This window comes from Cervus canadensis, chromosome 5 (genome assembly GCF_019320065.1).
Source record: "Cervus canadensis isolate Bull #8, Minnesota chromosome 5, ASM1932006v1, whole genome shotgun sequence".
NCBI lineage: Eukaryota > Metazoa > Chordata > Mammalia > Artiodactyla > Cervidae > Cervus > Cervus canadensis.
The window spans coordinates 11,666,441-11,690,868 of record NC_057390.1 but is presented as its reverse complement, the minus strand read 5'-3'; the positions used below and the strand labels follow the sequence as shown (position 1 = coordinate 11,690,868).

At 37.8% G+C, this 24,428-nt stretch overlaps 1 protein-coding gene across 3 annotated transcripts in view; it reads right to left on the bottom strand.

The window, feature by feature from the left end:
* Nucleotides 1-24,428, bottom strand: part of EXOC6B (exocyst complex component 6B) — a 661,839-nt gene that overhangs the window by 268,657 nt on the left and 368,754 nt on the right. For all 3 annotated transcript variants that reach the window (XM_043468197.1, XM_043468199.1, XM_043468198.1), the window contains exon 17: nucleotides 2,613-2,747. In XM_043468197.1, the coding sequence (XP_043324132.1) occupies nucleotides 2,613-2,747 (135 nt within the window). The remainder of the gene's footprint in view (nucleotides 1-2,612; nucleotides 2,748-24,428) is intronic.

Genomic DNA, 24,428 nt, shown 5'->3' with positions numbered 1-24,428 from the left:
ATGGATTAGAGGAAGAATAGTAGTACATATTACATATTCGTACATACATATGTATGTAATTATATTACATACATAGGGTAAACAACTAAAGATGCACATCACATTCTCTCTCCTATTTTCTATTCAACACTCAACTGTAAGTCCCTACCTCATTTTCTTTTATGGAGAAATTTTGGATTCCACATGTAGAAATCATGTAGAAATACTTTTTGATAAAATTATTACCCATGTTCCATAACAATGATAATATTTAAGCATACTTATAATTCCTATTAAATTACCTAAGGAAAGTCATCCTGAAACTCTTAAATCTCTTGTCATATTTTCATATTAATACTTGGGGCCTCTCTATAAAATAAGTCTATCCCTCACTAAAAGAGAATCAATATTAATACAATGAGACATTATTGAAAAGTTTACAAGTTACAAATATAAATCATGTATAATGAATTCTATTGTAAGTAATTTTATAGATAATTTGAAATAATCCAAGGTCACATCATAAATGTGTAACTCATCTAGCAGTCAATGTAATGATAAACATAGAGAAAGAATACCTTGGTTGTTACACATCCCATTTTTTCCTTTTTTTCAGCTTCACTGAAAACAAAATCATAAGATATTTAAAACTATACATTGTGGTGACCTAATATGCAAAGAGTTGACTCGTTGGAAAAGACCCTGATGCTGGGAGTGGTTGGGGGCAGGAGGAGAAGGGGACAACAGTGGATGAGATGGCTGGATGGCATCACCGACTTGATGGGCATGAGTTTGAGTAAACTCCAGGAGTTGGTGATGGACAGGGAGGCCTGGCGTGCTGTGATTCATGGGGTCGCAAAGAGTCGGACACGACTGAGCGATTGAACTGAACTGAACTGAATATGCACATATATTGTGGAGGATTTCTTTTCCATCATCTAGTTATTTAACACATTCATCACCTCACATACTACCTTTTTTTCTATAAGAACATTTAAGTTCTATTTTCTTAGCACCTATTATACAATACAGTACTATCAACTACAGAAACCATGCTTTACATTAGCTCCTTAGCTCTCTTTCCTCTTAAAGCTGAAAGTCTGTTCCTCCTTACCAACTTCTCTCTATTGCCTAATCCACTCTTCTAGTACCTGGCAACCACTTTTCTACTAATTTTTAAAAAAATATTCTACATATAAAGGCAGTAATTTTCCTTCTCAGTGTGGCTTATTTTCCTTAGCATAATGCCCATCTACATTATCACAAATGGTAGGATGTCCTTATTTTTCATAACTGAATAATATTCATATATATATACACACATATAGATATCAATACATATACAGAGAATATATGTGTGTGCATGTGTATACATATATATATATAACATTTCTTTATCCACTTATCTGAAGACTGTTTCCATATCGTGGCTATTGTGATTATTCCTGCAATGAACATGAAACTATATATAACTCTGAAATACAATTTTCCATTATTTTCTTTGAATACACACCCAGAAGCAGAATTGCCAGGTCATATGGTTCCTCAAGAGATTACAAGCTCTATTTGTAATCTCTTGAGGAACCTCCACACTGTTTTCCCTAGTGGCTATACCAATTTACATTCCCACCAACAGTGTACACGTGTTCCCTTTACTCCATATCCTTGCCAGTATTTATCATCTCTTGTATTTTTACTGATAGCTATTCTAACATGTGTGATGCATTATCACATTGTGGTTTTGATTTACTTTTATTGAAAAGACCATCCTTTCCTCATTATACGTTCTTGGCCATTTTGTATTAAATTAATTGACCATATATGCATGTTTATTTCTGGGCTCTGCAGTCTGTTCCATTGATCTGCATCTCTGTTTTTATGTCAATACCATACCATTCTGATCACTATAGCTTTATAATACATTTTGAAATCAGACCGTGTAACTCTTCTAGCTTTGTTCTCTCTCAAGATTGCTTTGGACAGGTTCTTTCACATCTTTTTTCTTAGAAAAAAAGTAGATCATACCAACAATTTTTATATCTCATAAAATGTAATAAGCAACTTGAATCAAATTTGATTTGTACTCTTAAATCTATTCTCAAGGGAAGGTACCAATAAAGAGAAAAAAAGAACAAAATTTCAACTCTATAACTTCGTATCTAATTCATATCAACTTCTGGATTTCAAAACATATACTTGCTCCAAAACTGAAATCATGAAATAATAAGAATAACAACAGAATCCTAAAACATACATGTTCTAGTAAGGCTTTAAAAAAAAAAAAGACTCAAAATAGGACACAGAGAAGAGAAGATGGCTAAATTTAAATTTTAATTGCTGTTGATTTCAGCTATCACCACCATTTCCTAGACCAAACTTAAGACTTCTTGAATGCCAGGCAGTCAATAGAGGAAAACAGTCATTTTTATGTATGAAATACAAGGAAGATTCAGTGAATACAACTATAGACCCTTTTTAAATACCCCAAAATAAGCACTGGTATTTGTTTCCCTAAGGAAATAGTAAGGACTTACTCTCAAGACCATGCGTGACTTATGGGCCAAACAGAGCCAGGTTAGCTATGATACCCCGGCACACCAGAAGCACTTCTGGACACTGCAGGGCTTCCTCACCTTAAAAGTCGTGGTGCCGTACAGCTTGGTAGTGTGCACTGTCTCTGGAAGGACATTAGTGATATTGGTGATAAATTCTTCCAAGTACTTACAGTATTTCTCCAAGTGTGTTGTATTGATAATAATCTGGACAAGCTAGAAAATAACAAGAACATGTAAGGGTCATTTGACTATTTAACCTTGGATGCATGGCTCATTATGAATCTGCTGGTACAAGAAAAACAAAAGGCATATAATGGCAGAGGCCATCTGTATTCTATAAAAGTTATTGTGAAAGCACAAGATTAGGTACCACTTCCTCTATGAAGACTTCCCTGACTTCCCTGACAAAGAATCTGGCATTCCCCCTACTATAGGAGTAAATGTCACTATTTTAAACTCGTATCTTTGGTTCAAAATAAAGACTCAGTTCAGTTTCAGTTCAGTCGCTCAGTCGTGTCCGACTCTTTGTGACCCCATGAACCGCAGCACGCCAGGCCTCCCTGTCCATCACCAACTCCCTGAGTCCACCCAAACCCATGTCCATTGAGTCAGTGATGCCATCCAACTATCTCATCCACTGTCATCCCCTTCTCCTCCTGCCCTCTATCTTTCCCAGCATCAGGGTCTTTTCAAATGAGTCAGCTCTTCACATCAGGTGACCAAGTACTGGAGTTTCAGCTTCAACACCACTCCTTCCAATGAACACCCAGGACTGATTTGCTTGGATTTGTTTGGATCTCCTTGCAGTCCAAGGGACTCTCAAGAGTCTCCTCCAACACCACAGTTCAAAAGCATCAATTCTTCGGCACGCAGCTTTCTTCACAGTCCAACTCTCACACCTATACATGACCAATGGAAAAACCATAGCTTTGACCATACGGGACCTTTGTTGACAAAGTAATGTCTCTGCTTTTCAATATGCTGCTAGGTTGGTCATAACTTTCCTTCCAAGGAGTAAGCGTCTTTTAATTTCATGGCTGCAATCACCATCTGCAGTGATTTTGGAGCCCAGAAAAATAAAGTCAGCCACTGTTTCCACTGTTTCCCCATCTATTTGCCATGAAGTGATGGGACCAGATGCCACGATCTTAGTTTTCTGAATGTTGTGCTTTAAGCCAACTTTTTCACTCTCCTCTTTTACTTTCATCAAGAGGCTCTTTAGTTCTTCTTCACTTTCTGCCATAAGGCTGGTGTCATCTGCATATCTAAGGTTATTGATATCTCTCCCGGCAATCTTGATTCCAGCCTGTGCTTCCTCCAGCCCAGCATTTCTCATGATGTACTCTGCATATAAGTTAAAAAAGCAGGGTGACAATATACAGCTTCGACGTACTCCTTTTCCTGTTTGGAACCAGTCTTATTGTTCCTTGTTCAGTTCTAACTGCTGCTTCCTGACCTGCATACAGGTTTCTCAAGAGGCAGATAAGGTGGTTTGCTAGTCCCATCTCTTTCAAGGCTAAGATAAAAAACTGATAGTATTTAGCATACAACCTGGAAATAAATAATTGTCAAATGAATAAAATAAACTCCCATTAAAAGAACAAGAATGACTGAAATGACAGTAAGTTTCAAAATAAGGCACAATGAACATAGGAATTTTGGAACAATTGCAGTATATAAACAAACTACATCAGTTTCTATGAAAAAAAAATATGAGCACAGGAGTCAGAGAAACCAGGCAGCAACTACTTACAAATTATTGATACTGACAAAGTTTCTTGTCTTCTCTAAGCCTATTTATTTACTTGTAAAATATTAATAATAATTTCTAACTCACTTATTATGAAGACTAAATATTCTTTTGTTAATATTATTTTCCTTTTCTTACAGAAGAGATCCTTAAAGAAGGCAGTACTAGTAAGATAAAAAGCCATCTGCAAATTTCTTCGAGAGCAGGATAAGGAAGAAAACTGCTGTCAGTAGAATTAAACTTTCTAAACCACTTCACAGTTCATTTTCTTACATCACCCTCCTAGCAACCTGAAGAGGTAAGTTAAGTGGGCATAATTATCACTTCCATTCTACAGTAAGAGAAACAAAAAATGAAATTAAACTGGGATTCAAATCCAAGTCATCAACCTTCAAACTATGGTCTCATCTTAATGATTTCAGACAGTGCCTCTTAGCATAAGCTAAGACTGCAGCCCTGGAGTACTACATTGTTATGTATATTAGGCTGAACTATCAGATTGAGGGGCTGACGACAACTATACATCTCCATGCTTTGATTCTACCGCATGTAAAAAATTAAGTTAAATTTTTTAATGACTGATACCTACTATGTATTTCAACTATAAAAAACTATTCACATTCCTGAGCCAAAAAGAAACACAAAGAGAAAGTAAAATGGAACCCTTTTTTACCTTTCTTTTCAACATCTTTAACTTTTCATTTTCACAAGAATATGTCTAGGTGTGGGGTTGTGGTAGGCAAGGGAGTTTTGGTGTTTAAGGCTATGAAAGAACTTGTATCTTCTTTCAGTCTAGTGAGATAATAATCCAGAGAAGACTGAGTAGATGACAGAAGGGGAAAATTGGAGTTAAAGATGAAGGGAGGTACTACACATTTTTAAAATCAAACGATATTCCAAAACAATGTTTAAAAGATGGAATTGTACTTCAGTAAAAGTGACTGCATTAAACTGTGGAATATTAAATTAAATTATTAATAGGACCATAATCAGAAATACTATACTCAAGACTTTGATTGTGTGGATCACAACAAATTTTGGAAAATTCTTAAAGAGAGGTGAGTACCAGACCACCTTACCTGTCTCCTGAGAAACTTGTACACAGGTCAAGAAACAACAGTTAGAACCAGGGACAGAACAACAGACTGGTTCAAAACTGGGAAAGGAGTATGTCAAGGCTATGTATTGTCACCTTGCTTATTTAACTTATGTGCAGAGTACATCATGAGAAATGCCCAGCTGGATAAAACACAAGCTAGAATGAAGATTGCTGAGAGAAATATCAATAACCTCAGATATGCCAATGATAACACTCTAATGGCAGAAAGTGAAGAGGAACTAAAGAGCCTCTTGATGAAGATAAAAGAGAAGAGTGAAAAAGCTGGCTTAAAACTTAACATTCAAAGAACTAAGATCATGGCATCCCATCCCATCACTTCATGTCAAATAGAAGGGGAAAAAGTGACAGTTTTTATTTTCTTGGACTCCAAAATCACAGCGGACAGTGATTGCAGCTATGAAATTAAAAGACGCTTGTTCCTTAGAAGGAAACCGATGATAAACCTAGACAGTGTATTCAAAAGCAGAGATGTCACTTTGCTGAAAAGAGTCCATATAGCCAAAGCTATGGTTTTTCCAGTAGTCATATACGGATGTGAAAGTTGGACCATAAAGAAGGCTGAAGAATTGATGCTTTCTAATTGTGGTGCTGGAGAGGATTCTTGAGAGTCCTTAGGACAGCAAGGAGATCAAACCAATCAGTCCTGGAAATCAATGCTGAATATTCTATTCATTGGAAGGACTGATGCTGAAGATGAAGCTCCAATACTACAGCCACCTGATTGAAAACCCTGCTCATTGGAAAAGACCCTGCTGCTGGTAAAGCTTGAAGGCAAAACAGAAGGGGGCGGTAGAGAGTAAGATGGTTAGATAGCATCATTGATTCAACAGACCCAAATCTGAACAAACTCCAAGAGATGGTGAAGGACAGGAAGCCTGGTATGTTGCAGTCCAAGCAGTCTCAAAGAGTAGGACATGACTCAGCGACTGAACAACAGCCTCCTCAAACAGCACACAGCACAAGGCCAAATACACAATTAATTCTCCAAAAATACATGTCAACTCATAATGCTTTAGTCACGGATTCAAGTAAGGAAAAAGGTAACTTCTACCCCCTAAGGATCAGCCAAAAACAGCTACTTTTGAAACATAATGGCAAAGATAAAAGACCCAGTTCCAAGAAAGAAAAGTTAGGGCAACAATGGGACTAAGTCTTTGCACTATTTCCCACAATTCATCAGACAAGTTCATATTAATCATTAGGCTCTTTCTGGGCTTCCCTGGCGGCTCAGATAGTAAAGAATCTGCCTGCAATGTGGAAGACCTGGGTTCGATCCCAGGGTTGGGCTTCCCAGGTGGGGGTAGTGGTAAAGAACACGACTGCCAATGCAGGAGACATAAGAGACATGGGTTCAATCCTTGTGTCAGGAAGACACCCTGGAGTACAGCACGACAACCCACTCCAGTATTCTTGCCTGGAGAATTCCCAAGGACAGAGAAGCCTGGTCGGCTACAGTCCACGGGGTCTCAAAGAATCAGACGCGAGTGAAGCAACTTAGCACACATCCAGGTCCTTTCCATCCATTTGATAGTTTGAATTTTGGAAGAAAATTCTGTCACCTATAAAACTACCCAAAACATCAGCTTTTTAACTTTAGAGTGCTTTAGGGAAAAACACCCACAAAAATAAGTGATTTCTCACCCTCTTCCTTTCAATGTGTTTCTTCTTCAGAGAAGGACTAAAATCAGTTTAAAAATTTTAATTTTATACATTAAATCATTCTTCTTCATGAGTGGGAATGTGGCTACTGGAAAGGTTGTCTTGATGTGGAAGCTAGAAAAGTAAGAGAGTTAATTTGGGGAACCAAAAATTTTCTATTTTAAAATGAGCATTACCAATAGGGAACACATTCTATCTATCAAAAGAAATCCTAATAATAAGGAGAAATCGTGTCATATTATAGAAATAAAAAACAGTGGCAGTCAAAGAGAAAATTGTCATGTTTTGCAGGATATTGACAGTTTTAAAAAAAAGGAGGCAGCTTCACTGGGTACAGTAGTAATTTCCCATGACTTTTTAAAGATCTGTCAACACAAAAGATCACCATGAATTACATCAATTGGCTGTCAGTCACTTTTGAAATGTTTCATTGCTGAGCATAGAAGAGACTATTAAAACACTCTAGGATTACAGTAGATACCATGTCATTTTCAAAGGGAATATCTGTCTGTTAATGAGGTCTAAGTGATCTCTACTCCTGAATGACAGCTAACCAAAATCCTTAAAAGGGCATTTACAAATGTGAAACCAGATGCTTTGGGAGTTATTTTGAACTTAAGGTGAAATGAAGCAATTTCTTATATCAACTTCCATCAGAGTTTGAGCTCCTTTGATATTTTTAACCCATACTACCCACTCTCTTTTAAAAATATATCACTGCAGCAATCTAAACTGTCCTATTGTTTCAAGAATGTGGAACTAACACTGTATTAAGATATTGGTTATATCTCATATAAAGTGGAGTTCTATGAAAACTGTACAAAAAAAAAAAAAAAAACCACCAAAAAGCAAATAAACACCTCTCACAACTAAATGACAAAAGTTACTTAGACGAAAAACCATTAAGAAACAGGACATTTTTTTTTTTTTGGCGGGCGGGTTGGGGGGGAAATCTTTCCTTCCTAAAATCAGAGAGAATCTAATAAAGAAGGCACAGAGTAGCCTGTAGGCATCACTTCTTCAATTTTGCTCCAAACACCACAGCAGAGGCCGAACTATGATCACAGATAGGTATTCATATTCCTGACAAACTCCAGGAAAGAAAATGTCTTCATAATCTTTAACAGTTCAAAACTAAGCCTTAAATTCCAAGAAGAGGTTTCCATTCCTGATTATAAGTTACTTCTGAAGTATACACATCTACTTATATTAGGATATATTACATTACCTTGTCCCCCAAAACAGATAATTTAGTATACTGAAGTTTCAAATGGACTAATCCAAGCCAAGAAAATTACTGTTTCTACCCACCAATGCCTCTCAACTACTGATAGAAAAGATTAAAAACTAAATAACAGTCTTATTTCTCATTCACAAATATAAGCTATCCCTAAGACTTCAAGGAATTTTATCTCCATTTCACCTCAGCAAGGGTATAAAAAGCTGTGTCAGCTACCCATTTTATACCATCTCTATGGTAAATACTTAAACTATTAAAATACTTGGAATTACTGGTTTTGAATTCAAAGGACTAATACAAAGCTTATATTTGAAAAACTTCTGTATACAATGTTTTAACATAATATTAGCAATATCACTGCTATTAACAATAGGGAATGGAAACAAATGATACGTGGAAGATAACATAGGACAGAACCACATGGTCAATCTAAACTATGTTAAAAAGAAAAGGAGAACACAAAGCACTGGTCATTTATTCAGCATGATTATAACCATAAAAATATGTGTTCCGTATGGTATAACTACCAACCCCTCTAAATTTCTTTAACTTTACACTGAAAACCTACCTACTTTTTTTTTTCCCTTCTTTTCTCTTTCATTACTTAACAATTCCTACATGCCCAGGAACTGGGATAGGGTTGTACATAATTATACACAAGACAAAGTCCTTGGTTTCATGGAGATTATAGTAAACGCACAAACATATAAACACATAGCATGACAGCAGGTGGTAGTAAGCACTGGGAATAGAAGAGAGAAAAAGCAGGTACAAGGGGATGGTATTAATCTATCTGAGCTACTTGGAGATAGGGTGGTCAAGAACCCTCTTTAAGGAAATAATATTTGAGAAGAAATTTAAGAGAAGGTATATTGCTGTCATGTGCAATAAATAAATTCTTTTATGTCTGATTTATATTTTAAGCCTTTCTATCATTACATTCTTCATAAAGAAGCAGAGTATCCTTTCATTAATTGTAAAACCTGCATGGATCACAGCCTTGTCATGGCAAAGAGGCTTGCATGACTCAATGAAGCTATGAGCCATGCAATACAGGGCCACCCAAGATGGATGGGTCATAGTGAAGAGTTATGACAATTTGTGGTCCACTGGAAGATGAAATGGCAACCCAGTTCAGTATTCTTGCTTGGAAAACCCCACGAACAGTATGAAAAGGCAAAAAATAGGACACTGGAAGATGAGCCCTCCAAGTAGAAAGGTGTCCAATATGCTATTGGGGAAGAGCAGAGGGCAATAACTAATAGCTCCAGAAAGAATGCAGCAGCTGGGACAAAGTGGAAACGATGAGCACTTGTGGTTGTACCTGATGGTGAAAGTAAATTCAATGTTGTAAAGAACAATATTGCATAGGAACCTGTAATGTTAAGTCCATGAATCAAGGTAAATTGGATATGGTCAAGCAGGAGATGGCAAGACAGAATATCCCAGGAATGAGTGAACTAAAATGGACAGGTGCCGGGAGCCAGCACACGAGATCCCACCCATGACAAGGTCGTGAGGAGGAGACCTGACAAGCAAGGCAGACCAGGACTTCAGGGATTTCAAAAAGCTGCCCCGGCACTCACCTTAAAGATGATCTCTGTCTTTCTGATGCTTGCTCTATTAGACTACTTCCTAATTTCTGTGACATGGGTAGAAGGCCTTCCCCGATCTCTTTCCAAACAGAATCAACTTAGAACTTTAATTAATATGTCCGCCGGACGGCGGTATCCTATAAGATTATCCAGGATGAAAGGAGTGTTTCCATTTAAACCCCTTTGCTGGCATTCTAGCCTGCTTAGCAAATGCGTACTAAATGCACATGACTGCTCACAACACCTTAATCATAAACAGCATAAAGAACCTGATCACATAAAGGCCCTAATAGGCACAGAGCCCTTCAGGGGTGAGGAAGCCCTATTAGAGAACATAAAATATTATTCTAAACGTGGTTACAGTTAAAGATTTAGAAAAATAAGAGTTTAGAATTGTCAATTTTAACCAGGAATGCTAAACAGGGGCTGCCTCACTGGAGCTGCAGAGTCTTTGTGTGGTAAACCTTTTAGATAAATTTAACTGATAACTTCTGCAAAAGGACTAACCTGTGTGTTCATTAAAGAATAGATTACGGAAAACAGCTTTGCATTCACCTAGGTCATAAAATGTCAATAGGCCCCAAGGCCAGAAGATAATGTACAAGACCCTCATAAACAAAGAAGCGTGCAGAAAACACCCTGGTTTTGTGAAGAACAAGCTGATGCAATGTTAAACTATCTTCCCCTTAGAAATGTACTAACTTAGGGTATAAAAGCCACGGTAAAAAATACAGCATTGCCAGACTCTGCACCCCCCGTCTGGTCACTCTCTCTCTCTCTCTCTCTCTCTCTCTCTCTCTCTCCCTCTCTCTCCCCCTCCCCCTTGCAGACTTGGCCCTATCAAGGCTGGTCTCACGTGTCTTCTCTCGCCGACGCCGTTCATCCTGAGGGTATCCCCTGGATCCTGCCGAGGCTGGACCCCGGCAACTTAATTCATTATATCTACTGCTATGGGCAAGAATCCCTTAGAAGGAGTAGAGTAGCCCTCATAGTCCACAAATAAGTACAAAATGCAGTACTTGGGTGGAACCTGAAAAGAAAGAATGATCTCAATTCATTTCCAAGGCAAACCATTCAATATCATAGCAAACCAAGTCTATGCATCAACCACTGATGTCAAAGAAGCTGAAGCTGACCAGTTCTATGAGGACCAACTTTCTAGAACTAACACCAAAAATGATGTCCTTTTCATCATAGGGGATTAGAATACAAAAGTAGGAAATCAAAAGATACCTGGAACCATGGGGAAGTTTGGTCTGGGATATGAAATGAAGCAGGGCAAAGGCTAACAGAGTTTAAACAAGAGAATACACTGGTCATAGCAAATACCTTTCCCAACAACCAAAGAGACCACCTTACACGTGGACATTACGACTGCTCTGCTGCTCAGCTGCTTCAGTCATGTGAGACACTTTGCCACCGTATGGGCTGTAGCCTGCCGGGGTCCTCTATCCATGGAATTCTCCAGGCAAGAATACTGGACTTTGTTGCCATGCACTCCTCCAAGGGATCTTCCCAGCCCAGCAGTCAAACCTCCACCTCCTACACTGGCAGGAGGGGCTCTTTACCACTAGAGCCACCTGGGAAGCCCCATGGACATCATTAGATGGTCAACACTGAAATCAGACTGATCATGTTCCTTGAGGCCAAAGATGGAGACGCTCTATACAGTCAGCAAAACTAAGACCTATAGCTGACTACTGCTAATAGGATGAGCTCTTTATTGCAAAATTCAGGCTTAAATTGAATAAAGTAGGGACAATCACCAGGACACTCAGGTATGACCTAAATCAAATTTCTTACGCTATGTTCAGTGGAGGTGACAAATAGATTCAAGGGATTAGATCGGGTAGACAGAGTGTGTGAAGAACAATGGATAGAGGTTTGTAATACTGTACAGGGGGCAGTAACCAAAACTATCCCAAAGAAAAAGAAATGAAAGAAATCAAAGTGGTTGTCCAAGGAGGCTTTATAAATAGCTGAAGAAAGAAGAGAAGAGAAATGCAAAGGAGAAAGAGAAAGATACAGCCAACTGAATGCAGAGTTCCAGACAATAGCAAGGAGAGATAAGAAGACCTCCTTAAATGAACAATGCAAAGAAACAAAGGAAAACAATAAAAGGGCAAAGACTAGACATCTCCTTAAAAACACTGAAGAGATCAAGGGAACATTTCAGGCAAGAATGAGCATGATAAAGAATAGAATTGATAAGGACCTAACAGAAGCAGAAGAGATTAAGAAGAGGTGGCAAGAAAACACAGAATAATTTTGGATAATCACCATGGTGTGATCATTCTTCTAAAATCAGATATCTTGTAGTGTGAAGTCGAGTGGGCCTTAGGAAGCATTACTATGAGGAAGCTAGAGGTGATTGAATCACAGCTGAACTATTTAAAAATCCTAATAGATGATGCTGTTAAAGTGCTGTACTCAATATGCCAGCAAATTTGGAAAATTCAGCAGTGGTCATAGGAGTGGAAAGGGTCAGTTTTCATTCCGATCCCCAAGAAGAGAAATGCCAAAGAATGTCCCAACTACAACTGTGCTCATCTCACATGTTAGCAAGGTTATGTTGAAAATCCTTCAAGCTAGGCTTCAGCAGTACATGAACTGAGAACTTTCAGATGTATAAGCTGGGTTTTGAAGAGTCAGAGGAAAGAGAGATCAAATTGCAACATTCATTAGATCTTGGAGAAAGCCAAGCCATTCCAGGAAAACATCTTCTTCTACTTCACTGACTATGCTAAGGCCCTTGACTGTGTGGATAACAACAAACTGTTGAAAATTCTTCAAGAGATGGGAGTACTAGATCACCTTATCTGTCTCCTGAGAAACCTATATGTGAATCAAGAAGTAACAGAACCAGACATGAAACAATGGACTGGTTCAAAATTGTGAAAGGAGTACGATCAGGCTGTAAATTGTCACCCTGATTATTTAACGTATATACAGAGTACAACATGTGAAATGCTGAGCTAGATGAATCAAAAGCTGGAATCAAGACTGCCAGGAGAAATATCAACAACCTCAGATATGCAGATGATACCATTTTAGTGGCAGAAAGTGAAGAAGAACTAAAGAGCCTCTTGATGAGGGTAAAAGAGGAGAGTGAAAAAGTTGGTTTGAAAATTAACATTACAAAAACTAACATCACTTTATGGCACATACAAGAAGAAAAAGTAACAGATTTTATTTTCTTGGGCTCTAAAATCACTGCAGATGGTGACTGTAGTCATGAAATTCAGATGCTTGCTACTTGAAAGAAAAGCTATGACAAACTTAGACAGTGTATTAAAGAACAGAGCTATTACTGCCAACAAAGGCCCATACAGTCAAAGCTGTGGTCTTTTCAGCAGTCATGTATGGATGTGAGAGCAGGACCATAAAGAAGGATCACTGCTGAAGAATTGATGTTTTCTAATTGTAGTGCTGGAGAGGACTCTTGAGAGTCCCCTGGACTGCAAGGAGATCAAATCAGTCAATCCTAATGGAAATCAACCCTGAATATTCATTTGGAAGGACTGATGCTGAAGCTGAAGCTCCAATACTCTGGCCATCTGATGTGAAGAGCTGATTCATTGGAAAAGACCCTCATGCTGCAAAAGATTGAATGCAAAAGTAGAAGAGAGTGGAACAGGATGAAATGGTTAGATAGCATCACTAATTCAATGGACTTGAATTTGAGCAAACTCTAGGAGATAGCAAAGGACAGAGAAACCAGCAAACCATGGGGTCGCAAAGAGCAGAACATGACTTGTCAACTGAATAACAACAACAAAAGGTGGTAATAAGCACTGGGGATACTATTAGTAGAAGCAAGGATAAGGAGGTATACGGGGATGGTTCAGTTCAGTTCAGTCACTCAGTCGTGTCCAACTCTTTGCGACCCCATGAATCACAGCACACCAGGTCTCCCTGTCCATCATCAATTCCTGGAGTTTACTCAAACTCATGCCCATCAAGTAAGTGATGCCATCCAGCCATCTCATCCTCTGTCGTCCCCTTCTCCTCCTGCCCCCAAGCCCTCCCAGCATCAGGGTCTTTTCCATTGAGTCAACTCTTCGCATCAGGTGGCCAAACTACTGGAGTTTCAGCTTCAACATCAGTCCTTCCAATCAACACCCAGGACTGTTCTCCTTTAGGATGGACTGGTTGGATCTCCTTGCAGTCCAAGGGACTCTCAAGAGTCTTCTCCAATACCACAGTTCAAAAGCATCAATTCTTCAGTGCTCAGCCTTCTTTATAGTCCAGCTCTCACATCCATATATGACTACTGGCAAAACCATAGCCTTGACTAAATGGACCTTTATGGACAAAGTAATGTCTCTGCTTTTTAATATGCTATCTAGGTTGGTCATAACTTTCCTTCCAAGGAGTATGCGTCTTTCAATTCCATGGCTGCAGTCACCATCTGTAGTGATTTTAGAGCCCCCAGAAATAAAGTAAGCCACTGTTTCCACTGTCTCCCCATCTATATCCCATGAAATGATGGGACCAGATGCCATGATCTTAGTTTTCTGAATGTTGAGCTTTAAGCCAACTTTTTCACTCTCCTCTTTCACTTTCATCAGGAGGTTTTATAGTTCCTCTTCACTTTCTGCCATAAGGGTGGTGTCATCTGCATATCTGAGGTTATTGATATTTCTCCCGGCAATCTTAATTCCAGCTTATGCTTCTTCCAGCCCAGCGTTTCTCATGATGTACTCTGCATATAAGTTAAATGAGCAGGGTGACAATATACAGCCTTGACATACTGCTTTTCCTATTTGGAACCAGTCTGTTGGTCCATGTCCAGTTCTAAATGTTGCTTCCTGACCTGCATACAGGTTTCTCAAGAGGCAGGTCAGGTGGTCTGGTATTCCCATCTCTTTCAGAATTTTCCAGTTTATTGTGATCCACACAGTCAAAGGCCTTGGCATAGTCAATAAAGCAGAAATAGATGTTTTTCTGGAACTCTCTTGCTTTTTCGATGATCCAGTGGATGTTGGCAGCTGGTTCCTCTGCCTTTTCTAAAACCAGCTTGAACATCTGGAAGTTCACGGTTCACGTATTGCTGAAGCCTGGCTTGGAGAATTTTGAGCATCACTTTACTAGCGTGTGAGATGAGTACTACTGTGCGGTAGTTTGAGCATTCTTTGGCATTGCCTTTCTTAGGGATTGGAATGAAAACTGACCTTTTCCAGTCCTATGGCCACTGCTGAGTTTTCCAAATTTGCTGGCATATTCAGTGCAGCACTTTCACAGCATCATCTTTCAGGATGTGAAATAGCTCAACTGGAGTTCCATCACATCCACTAGCTTTGTTCGTACTGATGCTTTCTAAGGCCCACTTGACTTCACATTCCAGGATGTCTGGCTCTAGGTGAGTGATCACACCATTGTGATTATCTGGGTCATGAAGATCTTTTTTGTACAGTTCTTCTGTGTATTCTTGCCACCTCTTCTTAATATCTTCTGCTTCTGTTAGGTCCATACCATTTCTGTCCTTTATCGAACCCATCTTTACCTGAAATGTTCCCTTGGTATCTCTAATTTTCTTAAAGAGATCTCTAGTCTTTCCCATTCTGTTATTTTCCTCTATTTCTTTGCATTGATCGCTGAGGAAGGCTTTCTTATTTCTCCTGGCTATTCTTTGGAACTCTGCATTCAAATGGGAATATCTTTCCTTTTCTCCTTTGCTTGATCTGAGCTATTCTGAGAGTAGGTGGTCAAGGAAATCTCCTTAAGGAAATAGTATTTGAGTAGGGATTTAACTGAAGATATATTTCTATTATATGTGATAAATAAATAGTTTTAAGTCTAATTTATATTTTAAACCTATCAGTACATTTTTAATACAGGAAGACTATCCTTTGATTCATTTTAAAACCTTCTTTCAAATTTAATTAATTCTCTGATATATTGAGATTAACAAACTTGTAGTTTATTTCCTTTCTCTTTACAACATTGTTCTCAAATTTCTGTAGTAAAAAAGAAAAGGCTTAGAAAAAAACAATCTTATTTTAAAACTTACTTCAAAATTTTTTAAATTGAAATGCAGCTGATTTACAACATTGTGTTGGTTTCAAGTGTACATCAAAGTGACTGTTATACACACATATATAATATTTATCAGATTATTTTCCCATGTAAGTTATTACACAGGATTGAGTAAAGTTCATTGGGCTATACAGTAGGTGTCTGTTGATTATATATATTACATACAGTAGTATATATGTGTTAATTCCAGCCTCCTAGTTGATACCCTCTGCTCACCATTCCCCTCTGGTATCCATAAGCTTCTAAGTCTGGAATTTGTTTCAATTTTGAAAATAAGTTCATTTGTATCGCTTTTTAGATTCCATGCATAAGTGATATATGATATTTGTCTTGCTCTAACTTATCTCACTTAGTATGATAATCACTAGGTCCATCATTGTGGCTACAAATGGTACTATTTTTTTTCTTGGCTGAGTAATATTTTGTACAAATATACCACATCGTCATTATCCATTTATCTGTTGCTAGATATTTAGGTTGTTCCCATGTCTGGGCGATTGTACATAGTACTGCTATAAACAATGGGGGGTTCATGTATCTTTTCAAAGTATGGTTTTCTCTGGATATAAGCCCACAAATGGGATTGCAGGATAATATGGTATCTCCATATCCAGAAGGCATATACTTCTGCTTTATTGACTACACTAAAGCCTTTGACTGTGTGGATGACAACAAACTGTGGCAAATTCTTCAAGAGATGGGAATACCAGACCACCTTACTTGCCACAGGCAAAATCTGTATACAGGTCAAGAAGCAACAGTTATAACGGGACACAGAACAATGGGCTGGTTCCAAATTGGGAACAAAGATATCAAACCAGTCTATCATAAAGGAAATCAACTCTGAAAATTCACTGGAAGCACTGTTACGGAAACTGATGCTCCAATACACTGGCCACCTATTGCGATGAAGCAACTCATTCTTCGAGGGCAAAAGGAGAAGAGAAAATATATGTAAAAAATAAAAAGAAGGGGGTGGCAGAGGATGAGTTGGTTAGAGAGTATCACTGACTCAATGGACATGAACTTGGGCAAACTCCAGGAGATAGTAGAGGATGGAGGACCCGGGCATGCTACAGTGCATGGGGTTGCAAAGAGTCAGCTAAGACTTAGCAACTGAATAGCAACAACAATAATACAAATAATAAAGTATCAAGTATAAAATATACCAAACTCATGGGAACTTTATTATTGATATGAACTTACTGCTTATTATGTACAGATTCAGCTAAATATGGCTTATATGGCTGAATAAAATATATAACTAGGCTGGCTAGCCTCACTTTACTTCATATCCACTAGCCAAAGTGTGCACATAATGCTATGAAATAACCACATTACTGTTCATGAAGTAACTCTCTTTTCCAGTGCCCAGAGATAGCTTCTCTTCTTCAGAGATACCTTAAACCCAACATTTGTACTAGAAATCCACTTTTAGCTGAAGACTCTTCTTTCAGTGGGAAAGCTGAGCACTCGGAAAATTCCATCATAACATATACACAATCACCACCATCTGCATCCACATACTGTGATTCTCATCTGTTATCAGAGGTGAACTTCATACTACTTAAAACCAATTCCTTTAACTGTTAATGGGATTCTAAACTCTCTCTCCTACTCAAGTACAGTATTCCGGAGATTTTCCCCTTTCTCATACATCATCAACTTTTTGCTTTCTATTGTATTATTCTCACCATAAAGAACATGCTGTTAGTTCTGCTATTACAATTTTTTTTTAATTAACCGACTTCCACTGCCAGCTATGACCTCATTTCCTTACTTACCTTTGTAACAAAATTTCAAGGAAGAGTTGTCTTATACACACTGTCTCCAATTCCTCTCTTTCCATTCTTTAAAAATATTAATATAAATAAACACTTTATGTAGAATAGTTTTATATTTACAAGACAGTTGCAAAGAGTTCCCAAATACCCCACACCCAGTCCCCCTGCCGTTTACACCTCACATTACTGCGGCACATGTGGGCACTCGGCTGTGTCAGTCGTGTCCGACTCTTTGCGACCCTGCTAACTGTAGCCCACCAGGCTCCTCTGTCCATGGGGTTCTCCAGGCAAGAATACTTTTCTCTTTTTTTCTAATTTTAATTTTTTAAAACCTATTATATTTTTTCTACATTTATTGCTTCATTTGCATTTACTACTGCTCTTTTCCCCTTGCAGTTAATCTTTAATGTATATAAATCATCTACCTCTATTTAATTTGGCCTATCTATTCTTTCTTTCTTTTCTTAATTTCCTTTCCTCTCAACATATTTGTTACTTTTGTTTTTTTTCCTTTATTCCCCACTTGGCACCTTGCTTTAGTTTTGTTTTCTAGTTTGTGCTTAAGTTAGTTTTCTTCTTAACTGGTAAATGTAACTTTTGATTTCCTTTGTTCACTGGATCAATCAACTGTACTTGATTTTTGTTGTCATTTTCATGTTGTCCATGGGTGTATATGCATATGTGTATATTTCATTATTTTAATTATTATTTGCCTGATATTGTAAATGCCATTGATCTGGGATTCATCTTTGGTTTCTCGTTTTTGGATATTTGTTTTTCTCTCCCTTAATACCATAACAAACAACTTGTGAAATCTTCGTTCCTGACCAGAGATCAAGCCCTGAGCATTTGGAGTGGGAGCACTGAATCGAAGACCCTAGACTACCAGAGAAATAACCATAGGGAGCATCCAATAGTGAGAACTCACACAAAGAAAACCACCGAATACAAGGCCCAGCATCACCCAACCATCAGTAGCACCCCGTGCAGGATGCCTCATCTAAACAACAAACAAAGCAATACGACAAACCCAATCAGCAGCAGCCAGGAGGACCACCTCACTCACCCTTGCCCATCAGAGGAAAAACAAACAAACAAACAAAAACTCAGCACAAATCTCACCCTATATGAAGCTCACACAAACCATGGGACCAAAGTTAGGAGGGCAGAAACCAAAAGGAAGAAAGAATTCAACTTTCTTCTAGTAAAGAATTCAACTTTCCTTGAAGCCTGGGAAAAGGGAGACCTAAAACACAATAACCTCAAAAGAAAAAAAAAATGAAAAGGCAGAGAAATATTGAACAAATGAAGGAACAAACAAGAAACACAGAAGTCCAAATCAGGGAAGAGGAAATAAGAAAATAACCTGAAAAAGAATTCAGAATGATGATAGTAAAGATGATCAAAAACCTTCAAAACAAAATGGAGAAAATACAAGAATCAGTTAACAAAGACCTAGAAGAATTAAAGAATAAGCATACAGAGACAAACAACACAATTACTGAAATTAAAAATACTGTAGAAGGAATCAATAGCACAATATCTGAAGCAGAAGAACAAACCAGTGAGCTAGCTGGAAGATAAAATGGTGGAAATAACTTCTGAAGAGCAGAATAAAGTAAAAAGAATGAAAAGAGCTGAAGACACTCTCAGAGACCTCTAGGACTGTATCAAACATACCAACGTTTGAAATAGGGGTCCCAGAAGAACAAGAGAAAAAGAAAGGGGATCAGAAAATTTTTGAAGAGATTATAGATGAAAATTTCCCCATCATGGAAAAGGAAATATCCAATCAAGTCCAAGAGGCACAAAGAGCCCCATACAGGATAAACCCAAGGAGAAACACGCCAGGACACATATAAATCAAAGTAACAAAGACTAAACACAAACAAAGAAAATTAAAAGCAGCAAGGGAGAAGCAACAATATATAAGGGAAACCCCATACACTTAACAGCTGATCTTTCAGCAGAAACTGTAGGCCAGAAGGGAATGGCAGGATATATTTAAAGTACTGAAAGGGAAAAATCTACAACTAAGATCACTGTACCCAGCAAAGATCTCATTCAAAATTGATGGAGAAATAAAAAGCTTTTCAGACAAGAAAAAGTTAAGACAATTCAGTACCACAAAACCAGCTTATAACAAATGTTAAATGGACTGATATTCAGCAATACGTGAACCATGAAATTCCAGATGGTCAAGCTGGATTTAGAAAAGGCAGAGGAACCAGAGATCAAACTGCCAACATCTGCTGGATCATCAAAAAAGCAAGAGTTTCAGGAAAGCGTCTATTTCTGCTTTACTGACTATGCCAAAGCCTTGGACTGTGTGGATCACAATAAACTGTGGAAAATTCTGAAGGAGATGGAAATATCAGACCACCTGATCTGCCTCTTGAGAAACCTGCATGCAGGTCAGGAAGCAACAGTTAGAACTGGACATGGAACAACAGACTGGTTCCAAATAGGAAAAGCAGTATGTCAAGGCTGTATATTGTCACCCTGCTTATTTAACTTATATGCAAAGTACATCATGAGAAATGCTGGGCTGGAGGAAGCATAAGCTGGAATCAAGATCACCAGGAGAAATATCAATAACCTTAGATATACAGATGACACCAGCCTTATGGCAGAAAGTGAAGAAGAACTAAAGAGCCTCTTGATGAAAGTGAAAGAGGAGAGTGAAAAAGTTGGCTTAAAGCTTAACATTCAGAAAACTAAGATCATGGCATCTGGTCCCATCATTTCATGGCAAATAGATGGGGAGACAGTGGAAACAGTGGCTTACTTTATTTCTGGGGGCTCTAAAATCACTACAGATGGTGACTGCAGCCATGGAATTGAAAGACGCATACTCCTTGGAAGGAAAGTTATGACCAACCTAGATAGCATATTAAAAAGCAGAGACATTACTTTGTCCATAAAGGTCCATTTAGTCAAGGCTATGGTTTTGCCAGTAGTCATATATGGATGTGAGAGCTGGACTATAAAGAAGGCTGAGCACTGAAGAATTGATGCTTTTGAACTGTGGTATTGGAGAAGACTCTTGAGAGTCTCTTGGACTGCAAGGAGATCCAACCAGTCCATCCTAAAGGAGATCAGTCCTGGGTATTGATTGGAAGGACTGATGTTGAAGCTGAAATTCCAATACTTTGGCCATCTGATGTGAAGACCTGACTCATTTGAAAAGACTCTGATGCTGGGAACGATAGAGGGCAGGAGTAGAAGGGGACAACGGAGGATGAGATGGTTGGATGGCATCACCGACTCAATGGACATGGGTTTGAGTGGACTCCGGCAGTTTGTGATGTACAGGGAGGCCTGGCGTGCTGCGGTTCATGGGGTCGTAAAAAGTTGGACATGACTAAGCAACTGAACTGAACTGAACTGATAGTAAAGAAATACAACAGAAGAAAAAATATCTACAAAATAAACCCCAAACAATTAGAAAATGGCAATAGGAACACATATATCAATAATTACTTTAAATGGAAATGAATTAAAAGCTCCATCCAAAAGACATAGGCTGGCTACATGGATACAAAAAGAAGATCCATATATATGCTGTCTACAAAAAATCCACCTTAGACCTCAAGACACATATATGAAAGTGAGAGGATGGAAAAATATATTCTATGCAAACAGGAAGCAAAAGAAAGCTGGAGTAGCAATCCTCATATCAGACAAAATACACCTTAACATAAAGAAGATTACAAGAGATAAGGAAGGATGCTACATAATGACCAAGGGATCAGTCCAAGAGGAAGACATAACAATTGTAAATATCTATGCACCCAACACAGGAGCACCTCAATACATAAGACAAACACTAACAGACATAAAACAAAAAACTGACAGTAACACAATAATCGTAGGAGACTTTAACACCCCACTCAGACTGATGGACAGATCATGAAAACAGAAAATTAATGTGGAAACACAAGTCTTACATGATACATTAGATGAGATGGATCTCATTGATTTCTTCAGGTCATTCCATCCAAATGCATAAGAATACACCTTCCTCTCAAGTGCACATGGGAAATTCTCCAGGATAGACCACATCTTGGGTCACAAATCAAACCTCAGTAAATTTAAGAAAACTGAAATCATGTCAAGCATCTTCTCCAACCACAACACTATGAGACTAGATATCAACTACAAGAAAAAAATTGTAAGAAACACAAACACATGGAGATTAAACAACAGATTTCTAAATAACCAACAGGTTACTGAAGAAATCAAAAGGGAAATCAAAAAATTTCTAGAAACAAATGACAATGAAACACGACAACTCAAAACCTAAGGGATGCAGCAAACACAGTTCTAACAGGGAAGTTTATAGCAATACAATCCTATCTCAAGAAACAAGAAAAATATCGAATAGACAACCTAACTTTACACCTAAAGCAACTGGGAAAAGAAGAAGACAAGAAAACCCAAAATTAGTAGAAGGAAAGAAATCATAAAGATCCAAGCAGAAATAAATGAAAAAGAAATGAAAGAAACAATAGTAAAGGTTAACAAAACTAAAAGCTGGTTCTTTGAGAAGATAAACAAAATTGACAAACCCGTGCCAGACTCATCAAGAAAAAAAGAGAGAAGAATCAAATCAACAAAATCAGAAATTAAAAAGGAGAGGTTAAAACAGATATTGCAGAAATACAAATGATCATAAGAGGCTATTATGAACAACTATATGGCAATAAAATAGATAAACTGGAAGAAATGGACAGATTCTTACAAAAGTTCAATCTTCCAAGACTGAATCATGAAAAAATAGATATTATGAACAAGCAATTACAAGCGCCAATTACAAGCACTGACATTGAAGTTGTGATAAAAAATCTCCCAAAAAACAAAACCCCAGGACCAGATGGCTTCACAGGAGAATTCTATCGAACATTTAGAGAAAAGCTAATGCCTATCCTTCTAAAACTCTTTCAAAAAATTACAGAGGAAGAAACACTTTCAAATTCATTCTATGAGGCCACCATCATCCTCATACCAAAACCAGACAGAGACAACACAAAAAAAGAAAATACAGGCCAATATCACTGATGAACATAGATGCAAAAATCCCCAACAAAATTTTAGCAAACAGAATTCACCAACACATCAAAAGGCTCACACAGCATGATCAAGTTGGGTTTATTCCAGGGATGCAAGGATTCTTCAGTATACAGAAATCAATCAATCTGATATACCATATTAACAAACTGAAAGATAAAAACCATATGATCATCTCTAGATGTGGAAAAAGCCTTTGACAAAATTTAGCACCTATTTATGACTAAAACTCTTCAAAAAATGGGCATGGAAGGAATCTACCTCAACATAGTAAAGGCCATATATGATAAGCCTACAGCAAACATTATTCTCAATCATGAAAAACTGAAAACAATCCCCTTAAGATCAGGAACAAGACGAGGATGTCCACTTTCGCCACTATTATTCAACATAGTTCTGGGAGTCCTAGCTACAGCAATCAGAGAAGTAAAAGAAATAAAGGGAATCCAGATAAGAAAAGAAAAAGTAAAGCTCTCACTGTTTGCAGATGACATGACACTGTACATAGAAAACCCTAAAGATAGTATCAGAAAATTACTAGAGCTAATCAGCAAATTTAGCAAAGTTGCAAGATATAAAATTAATACACAGAAATCACTTGCATTTCTATATACTGAAATGAAAAATCAGAAAAAGCAACTAAGGAATCAATCCCATTCACCATTGCAAAAAAAAGAATTAAATACCTAGGAATAAACTTACCTAAGGAGATGAAAGAACTGTACACAGAACTGTACACAGAAAATTATAAGACACTAATGAAAGAAATCAAAGATGACATAAACAGATGGAGAGATATTCCAATGTACTGGATTGGAAGAAACAATATTGTGAAAATGACTATACTACCAAATGCAATCTATAGATTCAAAGCTATCCCTATCAAATTACCAATGGCATTTTTCACAGAACTAGAACAAAAAATTTCAAAATTCATATGGAAACACAAAAGACCCCAAATAGCCAAGGCAGTCCTGAGAAAGAAGAATGGAGCTGGAGGAATCAACCTTCCTGACTTCAGATTATACTACAAAGCTGCAGTCATCAAGACAGTATGGTACCGGCACAAAAAAAGAAATACAGACCAATGCAACAAGATAGAAAGCCCAGAAATAAACCCAGGTACCTATGGGTACCTTATTTTTGACAATGGAGGCAAGAATATACAATGGGGAAAAGACAGCCTCTTCAGTAAATGGTGCTGGAAAAACTGGACAGCTGCATGTAAAAGAATGAAATTATTTTGTGTATGGTGTTAGAAAGTGTTCTAGTTTCATTCTTTTGCAAGTGGTTGACCAGTTTTCCCAGCACCACTTGTTAAAGAGGTTGTCTTTTTTCCATTGTATATCCTTGCCTCCTTTGTCAAAGATAAGGTGTCCACAGGTTCGTGGATTTATCTCTGGGCTTTCTATTCTGTTCCATTGGTCTATATTTCTGTCTTTGTGCCAGTACCACACTGTCTTGATGACTGTGGCTTTGTAGTAGAGTCTGAAGTCAGGCAGGTTGATTCCTCCAGTTCCATTCTTCTTTCTCAAGATTACTTTGGCTATTCGAGGTTTTTTGTATTTCCATACAAATTGTGAAATTATTTGTTCTAGTTCTGTGAAAAATACCATTGTAGCTTGATAGGGATTGCA